We start from the raw sequence: 14,301 nt of genomic DNA on the forward strand, positions 1-14,301 counted from the left end.
GAAAAGGCTTTTCATGTTTGTAAATGGTGTATTTCTTTGTTTTCTAGGAACACAGGTCTGTAGATACTGTCAGTGTAAGATTCTACAGGGTTAGTTTTATGCATTGCTTCTTTTTATTTGTGCATTTTTTAGTTTATGTGATACTAGCACCAAAAAATACTTTTGAAAAACTGAGTCTTAATCAGTATGGAAAATCGTTATTGGCCAGAAAATGTCCTAAGCAGCTTTTGCTATTACAAAATCTGGGGTTTTATATGGAGTTTTTTGAGTGCCTTCTCTCCAAAAGTACTCTTTAGTTACAGTTTAGGGAAATCACGTTTTTCACCCCGTGTCTTCAGCATTCCTGTTCCCCCCCACTGCTGGCACAGGTTCTCACAATAAAGCCGTTCAGAGAACTGAAGTGCTAGAGATCTAATCCAGAGAAACTCCCTCCTCCTTTTTGCAGAAAAATTCTTAAGTAAATACTTTGCTCTTAAATACTTTGGTACTGAATGTTATTTTTAGTCTTGTAAATCTATGTAGATTTACAGTATGTAGCTTACAAAGACAATGCAGTGTGGTGCGTGTGTGCATTTAGCTGTCAAACTTCTCATGACTATGTCTTGTACAGCTTTAAACAAAGAATATTCATTGTACAGCTTCAAAAAGTGCTGAACTAAGTCAGGAAATATTAATAAGGCAGAAGATTCAGCCTCAACTTTTCTCTCAGTATGTTTACCTTAAAAAGAATGATCTAATTGTACATACTAAGATTTAATCTCATCATACACGTTCTTAATATATACAACCACACTATGTCTGATCTTCTTGTGTACATATTCTATGACAATCTGTCTTCTGTGGCTGCTGGAGTTAAAATGTTGATCTGAAGTCATTCATGAATTTAGAGCCGGCTCCAGCCTACTCATTTATATTACCTGGGTAGTTAGTGGAAAGAAGTAGTCACTTGAAAAAGGCAGTTCAGTTCCATATATCTTGGGCATCTGTCTTTGATGGAGTGAAATTTCTTCTCAGGATGGCCCACTGGCTGTTGACCATAATCTTGTATCAGGTGCCTAGCAGGGGTAGGGATAGAGTTAGATGAGAAGATATGGAGAGTTAATGATCTGTTAGTTCAGTTGCAAGGGAGAATATAAAACTGTTTTTGTAGAGGGAAAGGAGAGAGATAACTACTATAAAATATGAATAACGTGTGGCTGTAAAAATTAATGAAGTAGGGAGGAGAAGGGTTGAAAAAAATAGACTATCTAAGATCACTTTTCATTTATGTTCAGAAATGTGTTCAATTTTAAGATGTAATTGAAAAAGCTTTATTGATCCAATTATTTCCAAATACTTTTATGTAAAAACTGTTTTGGTTTTTTTCCCTTGAGTTTTAGGCTGTTTCTAATTCAAGGGTGAAGATGTAGGAATTATCTACCTTAGCATTTACCCATTGTACCTTAATTTCTAACTTTGCAGTTTGATTCCTTAAATAGCATTTCTTACACATACTGTTGTGACAAAGGGAAACTTAAATAAAATTGTACATATGCCTAGTAACCAAAGGCAAGCAATGGCTTAGACTTCTATAACTGAGTTACTGGCAAAGAAACGATTTAGTTGTCACTGGATTTCAGCTGAGGTCTCTTTAAATCCCCTTTTTTTTTTTCTCCTATAAAGAAACCACACAAATAGAAGATCCCCGGAAACAATGGAGGCAAGAACAAGAGAGAATGTTGAAGGATTATCTTATGGTAGCCCAGGATGCTCTCAGTGCTCAGAAAGAACTGTACCAAGTGAAAGAACAGAGGCTAGCACTTGCACTGGATGAGTACGTCCGCTTGAATGATGCCTACAAAGAAAAATCAAGCTCTCGTACAAGCTGTAAGTACCGTAGAGAACACAATGTAACTTCTTTGATCTATGCCTTGTAGGGAATCCCGTTTCTCTTTAGGATGAGTTTTCAGGCTTTACTAAGAACATCTTGTACTCTGGCTTCTTTAGAGATAGGATCTCTACTTTTTTTAACATATGTATATATAAAGATATCTGCTGAAGAGAGCTCTCTTCACTCTGATACAGCCTCTTTGAGCCATGGTTTAGATCAGGTGGCTCTGAAATCTGCCAAATTGAAGTTCAACATAAACAGGATCTCTTGCGCTCCATGGCTACATGCTGAAATGTCCCCAGTGTGTTGATGGGTGTCTGCAAGAAGGGAATTTGTTGCTGCTTCATCAGAATAGCATATAATCGTTTTGGAGCCCATCTGCTGTGATTGGAGAAGTACGGATACAATATTGGGCAAGGATTTGGTATGCAGTGAAGTGACACTAGAGGCCTATCATTGGCCAGACATCTCTCTTAGAACTGTGTGCTGGACCTCTGAAACTTCTGAATAAATATTCTGCTCTCCAGAATCTCCTTAGGAATTACAGTTTCCAGGAAGAGGTGATCAGATTTCACATAAGCAAAGGAGGAGAAGTAGCAAATAGTGGCAGGGGAAAAAAGGCAAATTTTGATTATTCATTAATTAATACCACCCTGCAGTGCTGACTAATCCATAAAAGATTTTTTTCAGAAAGTATTATAAGCCTTTCTGCACCTCAAAGTTTTTGACCAATGTGGATTCATTGAGGAAGGGACTAATTAATGATTTAAAACTACTTAAATATTTGTCCTTTTTTTGTCTTTTTGGAAAAGTGTTCTCAGGCTCCTCATCAAGCACAAAGTATGACCCTGACATTCTGAAGGCTGAAATCTCCACTACAAGATTAAGGGTGAGTGTGCTGAACTCCTATTCATTTGTATTCTGTGTTCAAAGTTTATGATTAGAAAAAGCAAAGCTTGAACTAGCAGACATGGCTTGTACCCTGGTACTGCAACGTTCCAATATTCTCATTAAATACCGTTCAGAGGGTTTTAATGAACTTTTCTCTTACTTTCAGATAAGACGTTTTGGGGAGACAGATACTCTAATTAGATGTGTATTTAAATGAGTCAAATAACTATTGTCACCTGTATGCTCTTGTTTTCAAAAGAGCAAAAGATCTTTAGGTGAAAATAGAAAAATAATAGGCCAAAGTGAGTTGCAGCTAAATAGTTGTTTTTACACAATCTTTCTTCTGTGAGAAATGCACTATTAGCTACATGAACTGCCTCACAAGTTTCTGTTGGTTTAAAAACCTCTTCATTCTGTTTTGCAAAAATGGAACAGGTCAGATGAAGAAAGCTTGTGTTCACATTTTGAAATTGATAATGAACACAAATCGATTATTTGATCAGCTATATTCAGTATGGTCACTAGTGGACTCCATATAAAGAACTTTGGTTCGTAGAGTAGTGAATTTGTCATGAATAAGGAGAGAAAAATGGTGTGAAAGACATTTAAAATTTGTACAGGGAGTTAATTTATTTAGGCTGTGACACATAATGCTCTATGGCTAGGCTTTCTGAAATTAGCAATGAAAACAAAATACAACAAAACAACAAACACCCCAAAAACCGGAACAAACCATGCAGACTAAAGAAAGCACCTCACATCATAGTTCTTCAGTGAGGAGCAGAAGCAACAGCAGTTTACTCAGCTCTTCTATTGCCCCCTCCTGGTTCCTCGCAGAGCAGCACTCACAGAAGCCTCTCAGAGTAACATCCTCCTTCACCTGATGTAAGAGTTATGCGTCTAAACAATTAATGTTTAAATGGAATCCTGGAATAGCTTATTACAACTTTAAACCCCAGTATAAATCAGAGATGAAATAAGCTGTAAAGCTGGTATCTGGATGTTGCCCTCCCGACTGCTTGTACACCTGCTCATCCTTACCAATCTCACTTTGTAGTCCCTTATTCTTTAAGGACAAGGGACGGTGGTTAGTGAGAGAACTTTTTTCAGCACTGGAGGAGGTGGGAGGGACAATTTTAAGATAAGTGGGGAGAATCAACAGCATTAAGGACCCAATCAAGAACCACAATGAAAAGACAAGGTGAGAGCTTGTTTATAAAATCGTAGAGTGATAGATTGTTTTAGATTGAAAGGGACCTTAAAGATCATCTAGTTCCAATCCCCCTGCCATGGGCAGGGACACCTCCTACTTGACTGGGTTGCCCAGGGCCCCAGCCAGCCTGGCTTTGAAGACCTCCAGGATTGGAGCCTTCATAACTTATCTGTGTAATCTGTTACAGTGAAAAATTTCCTCCTAATGTCTAATCTAAATCGAACTTCTTCCAGTTTGAAGCCATTACCCCTCATACTAATACTCCATACCTTTGTAAAAAGTCCCTCTACAGCTCTCATGTAGCCCCCTTGAAATATTGAAAGGCTGCTCTAAGGTCTCCCTGGACTTTTCTCTACTCCGTGTAGAACAACCTGAACTCTGTCAGCCTGGCTTCATAGGAGGGATGCTCCAGCCCCAGACGAATGGAGCAGTAATAAATGTTTCCTTTGGCAAAAACATCACTAGTGGGAAATTAACAGTGCTGTTAAAGAACAAGATACATGACCAAATGTAATGTGTAGTCACCTGCATTTCAAAGAGGGGAAAATTTGAATATGATCTTGTGCTCAATTTTTCCCATTACTTGTCATTGATCACCTCCCAGCAAAAGGTGTGGAAACACTGAATCACCTCTTGGCTGCAGATCTACAAAGTGTTCACTGAGGAGAGAGGCAGATTTGTTAGTAATTGATTTTTTGGAGGTGCTTCCCTCTCTTCATTGTTTCTTGGAGTCAAGAACTGCTGGTTCCCAGCACCTGTTTTATTGGCATTGCAAAGCCCAAGTTGCATATGTGCCTAAAATAGGTGACCTGAATCTTGTCTGCAGAGTTTAGAAGGGTGCAGTCCAAGAATATCTATATCAGCATAAAGTTTGTCATCTAAAGCCACTGGATATGAAAATCATTGAGATAAGAGCAAGTGGAGCCCTGTGGTGATGCTAGGGCTGGAAAGTGGCTTTCATGGAAGATGTCAAGAGAGGTAGGATTGTTATAATGGTTTACCCTTATTTGGATGTTTGAGGATGCTTGCTAATATGCCCACCCTTTGGCGTTTTGCAGTATATGCATGCGTGGACTTGATGGGAAGCAAAGTTAGTCATTAGGAAGCTGCTAGCCAGCTAGTTAGAATTTGCACATTGTTTAGTGAACTATTAGGTCAGATGTACTCTGTTTCTCTCACACACTGGCTGAGGCTTACTGGTATCATCAGGTTAATGGTGGCTGAAGGGGGAAACTCAGCATTCGAGGAAGTTCTGAATTGGCCTTTGGCCTTTTCCTTGTTAGCTGTGTTTAATATATGCATGTTGAGCCTTTTGGGTTCATGAGTTGCTGTTGTGCGGTAGTTCACGGAGAAAATGACAGAAATCAGGCATTGTTTAATAAGCAGAAGACAGACCTTTCTCATAGGATTGAAATTGAAGGACCTGATTCTGCAGTGGCGGTTGAGCGGGACCATTTGGCATTAATTAGTAGTCAGTACCACAAGGCACATACGATCACAGGATAGTTGATGCATATGTAGCACATACGGAATGCACCTTTATAAAACAGCAAGAGGAAGGCAGTTTGTTGTTGTGGTTCCATTATCACTTGAATGCTGGGAATAGAAGGGGGTTAGCACAGGAGCCTGCTTGAAGATGTAGTTAGTAGGAAGCAAAAGGCCTGGTCAGGTGACTTAAGATGATGTGCAGAAGCAATAGGAAGGAGGTGAAGGATAAAGCAAGTGAGGAGTTTTGAACAAGTGGGAACTATAGGAAAGTTTTAAAGGAAAAGATAAGGAGCACAAGAATAGTTTAGTGCAAGTATGATGCAGTAAACACAGCGGCTATATTATGATGTAGGTCACATCCTTCTAGGATAATGTGCCTAGCTCACATTTCCTGATAATGAAATGATGATGAATTACAGCAGAGGACACTCTGAAGATGTTCTTGAGAAAAAATGAAAGGTTTTCTGAGAGATCCAATCTTCTAAGTGGAACTCAAATGTGCCTTCTGCTATTACTATAAATTGACATTTTTTGTGATTTAAAAAAATAAATAAAAAAATGTAGCCATTCTGTGTTTCTCACAAGTTGGGACTTCTTTCCTGTTTTACACAGTGCAATATCTGTTCATTTTTTATAACCTTGATCAGAATACTTGAAAGATCATTCTTTCGTGCTAATCAGGAAAGAATAGTTAAGGAGTCCTGAGTGTATGCTTACAGACGTTGTCAGTTTGTCATGCTAACTGTTCACTATGGCCACAACACACAGAGTTTTCTTTCAGGTAAAGAAACTAGTGAGGATAGTTTCTGAAAGCCTGAACCTAACCTCTCATCTAGGGAACTGATTTTGCTTTGGAGAAAATGGAGATTGAAAGCATTTTATTTTTGTCACAGAAAATACATTAGCCAGAAGCTGCAAACTTGAATGCCTAAGTATCATTCACAAACCCGTAAGAGCACCCTTCCCAGTCACTTGTTACTTTAGACATACAAAACTTTTCAAGTCTCTCGAAAAGGTACAGAGCTGCTAATGCTCAGTACCTGGCATGTTGCAAACCTCGCTTTTTCTTCTCCTTTAAAAAAATAATCTAATTCGAAGAACAGCACCAAGTAGGAAATCTCTGGGGATTTGCATAAAGAAAGTCTTGGGGACATATTTTGAAATTAGTTTCAGTTAAAGTGGTCAAAATGCTTCATTGTAATATAATCCATTTTTCAAAAGAGCTAAATATCTGAGGACCTACATGAGAACAAACAAGAATTTCACAGTGGTAGGTGACAGCAGGGGACTTCCACCAGGCTTTTCCTTTTGTCATCTTGCTGATTGGAAAGTCAAAAAGCCTTACAATATTTGGCTAGTATGGAGAGTGCAAATGAGCCGGGTACAAGTGTACAAATAGGAAAGTTTGAGACTCTGCATTTCAAAGAGGCATTTCTGTTACAATGTGTATGCTGAGGATTAATTTTGATTTTGAGTTAAAGTACACTCCTTTACAAATGGCCCAGAAACTGTTTCAGTATGTTTGGGAAGTATGACATAAAAAATTAAAAAGGAGGATTTTATTTATTTGATCTTGATTTGTAAATATTTTGTAGTGTACTCACAGTTGAAATAGCAGTATTAGGATAAAAAGCAATTGAGCATGCAAATTTAGGGAAAGTAGGAAATGTGCTGCTGAAAACATTTCTATTAAATAGATGCATATGTTTGCAATCCAAATGCATTTGGTGATTGTTACATTAGAGTTAAATAAATTTGAATTATGCATTTAGGGACCCAGTGTCCACAAACCTTTATAAATAAAGAATGGGTTGGGGGGGGGGGGGGCACAGTCCACACACTATCTTTTACTGTGCAAATTATTTGAGAGCTTCCTAGAATGAAAAAGTGAAAATATAAGAAGCCTAAAAATAAACAGACATGTCCCTGTAGGACAATCGGAATGCATGCTTACCAAGTGAGAAGTAAATTACTTGTTAAAGTTCTCTCAGGTTTAATAACACAGTGTGGTATCGATACAAATAAGGAATGTGATTTAATCTGCTTGTGTCCCTTTTATACTAAAGCATGTTGCCCATAGACGTCAGGAAGAGAACAGATCCTTTTGTTTCTAATATGTGTCAGTAGAGCAATTTACTCTCCTTTTTTTCTCATCTGATGTAGAGAATACATTAATTGTTCAAAGGCATGCAATACGCCATTTAACAAGAGGAATTCTCTAACTCTTGCTTTGATTTAACACAAGGTTAAGAAGCTGAAGAGGGAACTCTCTCAGATGAAGCAAGAGCTGCTGTACAAGGAACAGGGCTTTGAAACACTGCAACAGTGAGTAAAAAAAAAAAGTTGAAAGTGTTGGATTTTGGCTTCTTTTGTTTTTTGACACAGAACTGAATCCATCTTATGTGAGAGAATTATGGGGGGAGGGGGGAGGAGTAAATCTAATAACTCTTCATTGTAGTTAGGAAGCAGGAAATCTGTAGAAATAACAAACCTATTGTGCAGGTGTTAACATGAGAAATCTGTTCCCCCTCCTAATTTTTTCCCCATGAGGTAACTTGTGTTGCAAAGAGGCAGAAAGAAGGGGGCAATGGTTAAGGGTCCCAAGGAAGAATTTAGCTGCTTTGTGTGACACATTAAAAAAACGAAAGGTAATTAGATCTCTTTTTTTTCCTTCTTCCCCACCTCTGAGCTCAAAAGTGAGAGGATAGTGCTGTTCTCAGAGGTATGAATGGTGTGCAACTGTGCAGGATTTGAAATCAGTCACAATTTGAGGATTAAAGAGCTGACTTTCTTTGTTCCAGTAGCTGGAATGCCTGGTGTCCAAAGGGCTGATGCTGAACAGGGCGAGGATTCTAGGTATTCAGCCAGATGGATTATTAGGGAATGACTTTCTTCAGTCTGAGCACTCCCTACTGCGCCTGGCTTACAAAGTTGGGCCCTGAAATACTAAACATTACTGGAACTGTCACCACAGAGAAAGTGCTGCAGGGGAAACCTTGCTAATAAGCCTGTTTTCTTGACTAAAGTGAAAAGAAATTTATTAATGCTCCTTTTTTCCTGTATTATGGTATGTACCCCTACATTAAGGATATATTTACACAGTGAAATGCTGAGCTGTGTGCTCTTAGTTCACTAGTTCCAGTAGCAGAAGCAATGTTGCATCATTAATACAATATTGCTTGGATGCATTTATCCTTTTTCTCAGGACCTCCTGTCTATGGCAGTGTGCTATCACATAAGTAATAATCTCTGTCCTGGAGACCTTGCAGAATACATAGGGGAAATGGACAGAAGTTGGGAGAAGATGAGTTATTTTTGCAAAGGATGACAGACCATCTGTGTTTGAAGCTGAGAGATGAGAGTTCAGTTTCGAGTTCTAACCAAAACATCTTGTGTGCTATTGCCTGTGCATTTTGATATTCAGCTCTATAGAGGAGGATTATTTTTTAAATTGGGAGAAAATTGTGATCCAAGAAGTGGCCAGTCACAATTAGAGACATATCAAAATGGACACAAATTGCTGTTCCAGTATGAAGAGCTTGAAGTCAGTTTGGAACTAAAAACCCTCAGCACCTTAGAAGGATGCCAGTCAAGTCTCTATCCTTCATTTTGACTAAAACAAAACTGAGATTTATGTATTGTTTACATATGGGAAGACTAGAGAGGAGTGAAGGTAGAAAAGGATTGTTGACTGAATTTATTTAACCATAAATCAGATTTCCTTTGAAGCAAAGTTTAGAAGAAGAAAGACGTATTGATTCTAAAGCTTAAGATAATAAAAACTCATGCTGCTGTCTCAGAATTAAAGGTTAGCCAGTCATGCTGGGTTTATTTTATTAATTCAACAATGAAGTATTGTTTTAAAGCAGCTTGCTCACAAGCTCTTTGGATAGGAATCCAAAGCATGTTTCAGAGACTGTCAACAGCATTCCACAGAAACACAATGGACGTTTGTTTTTTAAATTCAGTCAGCCACTTTCAAACAGTACTAATATAAAACAGAAAGGTGGAATATCTTATATATCAGAGAGCCTTCCTGTCTACCCTAATTATGTACAGAATAAAGCAGTTGTGGCTTGAATGTGGCGCATCATATTACTGGGCAGCATGTGATGTATTACCCAGCTGTTCATTTACGATCCCAGTTGTTGGCACATCCTGTATATGTTTGACCTTAGCAACCTGGTAAGTTACCAAAACTTGAGTGTTGTCAGACAGCACGTCCCTATGCCAGAGTTTGAGAAACTGTCAAGCTGCAAACATATTTATTCCTGAATAGGAATCAGGGTGCTGAATCACGGAGGTAATTTTCTTACACAAATGAAGTTCTAGTTTACACAAAACCTGAAATGTGGAGAAAGGAGAAGAGAGATGCTCACAGTTTTATTCAAGACTGCTTTAGAACCTTGATCTCTTTGTGCACAAAACTGGAAGAAAAATACAGTTCCAGGTGTCTTGTGCAAGTTGCTCTTCCTGCAGAGGATGCTCAAGATCACTCTGATCATTAAAATGTTTGCTCATTCCTCACTCACAAGGTTAATGTCTTCCAGCAAAGATGATGAATGAGGTTATAAACAGGAAATGACTAGGTTTATAAGAGAATGTGTTCTCCACTAAATGCTTGACTTCTGTGAAGATGGCTGTTGGCTTGAGTTTTGTGAAGCATAACTGCAGTCATTTCTCTGATGCCGTGAGATAGTTAAACTAGAGATCAGAGGAATGTGTTTACAAACTGTAATTCGTAAAATAAGTACAAAAGTCCTAACATGCAATAGCTTTTGGTCTATGTGTTCAGGACCATCTTGTTATTTTCAAGTTACAGTTTTTAAAATCAATGATAATCCAGGAATTTAATCAATTTTCCAGTTTTGCAAGAGATTTTGTGACTAAAAGAGCCTGGTGACTGGCTGAGCAGAATGGCTGTTTCAGGTCATTAATGCCTGGGATTAGGGTGAACTAGAGAAGCGGGTTCTGTTTCTTCTCTGCAAGGCTGATTAGTAGCAAGAAGCTTGCCTGTCAGCCTATGTGACTGTTTGGGCCTGGGTAGAGAAATACTGCTACTGTTAAATTCTACTTCTGTGAGCATCACAAACAGATTATAGCATGAAAGGTGTACCCAAAAGCTGCTTCTGTGATGCAGAGTTACACCGGGGATGATAAATTTGACAGAGTTGTCAGCGATAATGCTGTATGCCTGGTAGCACGTGTAGGACTCATTAGTGCTGTGTGCCCCTTCTGTCTTTAAAGACTGGATCAACTCAAATTGTTTGTGGAGTCTCTGCCTTTGGTAAGAAGCTGGTAAGTTAACTGAAGTGGTTTTACAGGCAACAGAAAAGAATTTCCATTAAATTTCCTGATGTCAGCAAAAGCCTTTCAGTAGACACTGGGTATGTGTTGGATAGTTTGACATTTTTGCCCAGGATTAAGCGGTGAGTATTTTAATAGAGACGTCAATGTCCTCTTTCCTCTTTGCATGTGTGTTACAGGAAATGGTATCTTATATCTCTAATTATGTTTCTGCCTGAAGCAGAACAGCACAGATTCTAGAATTCTTTACTGTATCTGGTATTAGTATACTCTCTCTCCACAGAATTGACCAAAAAATGTCTGGAGGCCAGAGTGGGTATGAGCTATGTGAAGCCAAAGCCATCCTGCGTGAATTGAGGTCCATCAGAAAGGCGATAAGTTCAGGGGAGAGAGAAAAACAAGATTTAATGAAGGTATTCTTCACAGTTGATGTGGGTTTTTTGTGGATCTCTTTTAACGTGACTGACTTTTCCTGATGATAAATACTTTGCATTTTACATTTTTAAGGGATTCTCAACGTTCTTTGGGCCAAACTAGTGTTAAAATAAACCTTCAGATGCAGAAACTGAAGCCTGTAATACTCCTAGTTCAAAAGGCCCTCTATGTCATTCAGAGAATGCATATTTGAACTTGTATCTAAGGTACTATGCATAGGTTACTTCTAAACTACAATTTAAAATGCTAAATGAACAGAGTTGAGGGATGTGTTTGAGGTGCATGGCTATTTTGTAAATCAAAGTTTTCTAAATGGCTCCATTGGTCGCCTACCAACTGCTTGATTGAAAGGATAGCTTTCATAATAGAACGGAAACGCAGAATCTTTATATTGGAGCCTTTCATGTGAACATCTTTTGGAGATGATCTGATACAAGCATAGTTGAATGAAAAGGAGCTTTAATGTTACCTTCTCCTGTGCTTCCTGGACAGAGTCTTGCAAAGCTGAGAGAGAAATTCAGCCTTGGCCAGACCATTGGGACATCCAAACCAGACCTGAATTCCAGCTCTGTAAATTCCCAGCTGTGTTTTTCTAGACAAACTCTGGATACGGGGTCTCAGACTGACATTTCTGGTGAGGTGAGCTTTTTTCCATTTTGTCAAATGTAAGGAGAAATTGAATCAGAATGCTGCTGTTAACAAAATTGGAGCCAAATGGTTGTATATTGAGATGATTACTTAGAGTCAGTAAGCATGTTTCACCCCTAAATTTTAAATCAAGATTCAGATGAGCTTTATACATGTGGCATGAAGCATTTATGACTATCTGATTTAATCAAATGATTCAAGTACAGTGAAGATCAGCATAAGTAAATAGTATTTTTTAGGTCTGTCTGTAGGACCTATTTCATCTTACAGACTTAAGTATGAAGGTGGTTTTAATTTTCAGAATCAAGATCTCGGAATTTAAAAGTGCAATTTCATTTCACACAGCTGAAGATCTGTTAATGGAACTACTTGTTCAGTGATTTATTAAAATCTCTGTTTCACTGATGGTGTATTTTGCATACACAGAAAGCTATGCTTAATTTTGGTGCCTTCTTTGAAGTTTTGTGAGCTAAGACTGTAAGAAAGACACTGTATAAGGTTTTCCAAACAGAGCTAAGCTTGCCTATGTTTTGTAGCAAATTTATTGAAGTCTTACTTTGAAATGGATTTACTTAGTTCTGAACTCTGAGTTCAGTGGAGTTCAAAGTAAGAGATCAAAATTTTGGGTGTAGTCACTGCAAAACATCTTTGAAGATTACAAGAGGGATATGGACGTGCTGCAAGGTGTCCAGAGAAGGGCCATGAGGATGATCAGAGGGCTGGAGCACCTCTCTGCTATGAGGACAGACTGAAGGAGTTGGGGCTGTTCAGTCTGGAGAAGAGAAGGCTCCAAGGTGACCTAATTGTGGCCTTCCAGTATCTGAAGTGGGCCTACAAGAAGGCTGGGGAGGGACTGCTCAGGATCTCAGGTAGTGATAGGTCTAGGGGGAATGGAATGAAGCTGGAGGTGGGGAGATTCAGGCTGGATGTGAGGAGGAAGTTCTTCACCATAAGAGTGGTGAAGCCCTGGAATGGGTTGTGCAGGGAGGTGGTTGGGGCCCCATCCCTGGAGGTGTTTAACACCAGGCTGGATGAGGCTCTGGCCAGCTTGATCTAGTGTGGAATGTCCCTGCCCATGGCAGGGGGGTTGGAACTGGATGATCCTTGTGGTCCCTTCCAACCCTGACTGATACTATGATCCTATGCTCTTACTTTCCTGGGATGAAATACAGACAATTGGTATAACGGTAATTAAAAATAGCTAACTGCATCAGAAGAAAACAGCACTGTCTTGTACAGACAAGTAAATTCCTAACTAGGCATTTAACAGCAAGTGCATGGCTGCAGGTGGGTGTGGGGGTTTGTGGGTTTTTTTTAAAGCTGTGAATTTTCTAGCCCTTGCATAGGTTTTGTTGAGCCATTTTACAACTGTACACAGTAATAAGGCTTTTTTTTTTCTTTCTAAACAGGTTGGAGCAAGAAGTAGATCAAATTTAGTGGAGAAGGTCAGACTAAGTCTTCAATATGAAGAGGCAAGAAGGAGGTAATAGGGTTAGTCGCTTAAGTTCTGGCTTTGAGTTGGGAAGGTCTCTGAGCTCTGCAGAACTAACTCTGTACTCGCAGTGACATCTAGTGGACGGCTCTCTGGAGGCACTGGGAGCGTTACTGCGGTGTTACTTTTCCTTCAGAATGCAAGCAGACTTATAGGAGCAGTCGGTGCTTTTGAACAGTAGGCTTTACATTTAATCCTGACGTGAATGAGTTAAGAACGACAATGCAGACAGTGACAAAGTAATGGACAAAGTTCCAGGATTAAAGGAATAGAGGGAGCTGGCTTTCCTCTGAAAGGAGTCACCAGGTTATTTATGTCTGTTATATCCTTCTTTGGGATCACCATTTCAGTTTCCTATGCCACTGAAGGCTCTTCAATTTTAGACTTGCTTCAGACTTCCAATGCAGTTTTAGTAGGCTTCATTATTTCTTTTTTTTTTTCCCCTCGGGACTTTTGGATAATTTAAACACTTGTTATCACTATGGGGTTTTTTAATGGGTTTAACCTGAGGAGAAAAGACATCAGGAACTGCTCCACTGATGAATGTGGAATGCCTTTCAAATTAAGTTCTGTAGTGGTTGCTCAAGAAAGCAGTGCCGTTTTGATGAATCGCCACAGCACTGAAGACTGACCATTGGAAAGCAGAACACTCAGGGTTAGAATGATGTGTTTTTCTACTGCACTGGAACTAGTGCACAAGAGTAGAAGGTGGTTTACTTTTTTTCTTTATTTTCATTCTTTTTTTTTATAAAGAAAGGTGGAGGGTGATGTGGGTTATCTATTTATAATGTATAAATTGTGTTGTATAATTGTCTAATACTTCTCATAAAATTAGATGTGAGCTATTCCAAAATCTTAGGTTTTGCTATGGAGGTTGGTTGTACTTTAAGGGGAACAGAAGTCTAAAAAGTTATCCCACACTCAAAGTTCCTTTTTTTACTGTAAAGCACTAACCAA

General features: G+C 38.9%; 1 protein-coding gene across 2 annotated transcripts in view; it reads left to right on the forward strand.

Annotated features, from left to right (window-relative positions):
- WWC2 (WW and C2 domain containing 2) overlaps positions 1-14,301 on the forward strand; it is a 95,631-nt gene that overhangs the window by 43,829 nt on the left and 37,501 nt on the right. For both annotated transcript variants that reach the window (XM_009896356.2, XM_054166347.1), the window contains exons 3-8: positions 1,663-1,866; positions 2,683-2,759; positions 7,708-7,787; positions 11,053-11,182; positions 11,697-11,843; positions 13,262-13,335. In XM_009896356.2, coding sequence (XP_009894658.2) covers positions 1,663-1,866; positions 2,683-2,759; positions 7,708-7,787; positions 11,053-11,182; positions 11,697-11,843; positions 13,262-13,335 — 712 coding nt within the window. The remainder of the gene's footprint in view (positions 1-1,662; positions 1,867-2,682; positions 2,760-7,707; positions 7,788-11,052; positions 11,183-11,696; positions 11,844-13,261; positions 13,336-14,301) is intronic.

This window comes from Dryobates pubescens, chromosome 1, assembly GCF_014839835.1.
Source record: "Dryobates pubescens isolate bDryPub1 chromosome 1, bDryPub1.pri, whole genome shotgun sequence".
NCBI lineage: Eukaryota > Metazoa > Chordata > Aves > Piciformes > Picidae > Dryobates > Dryobates pubescens.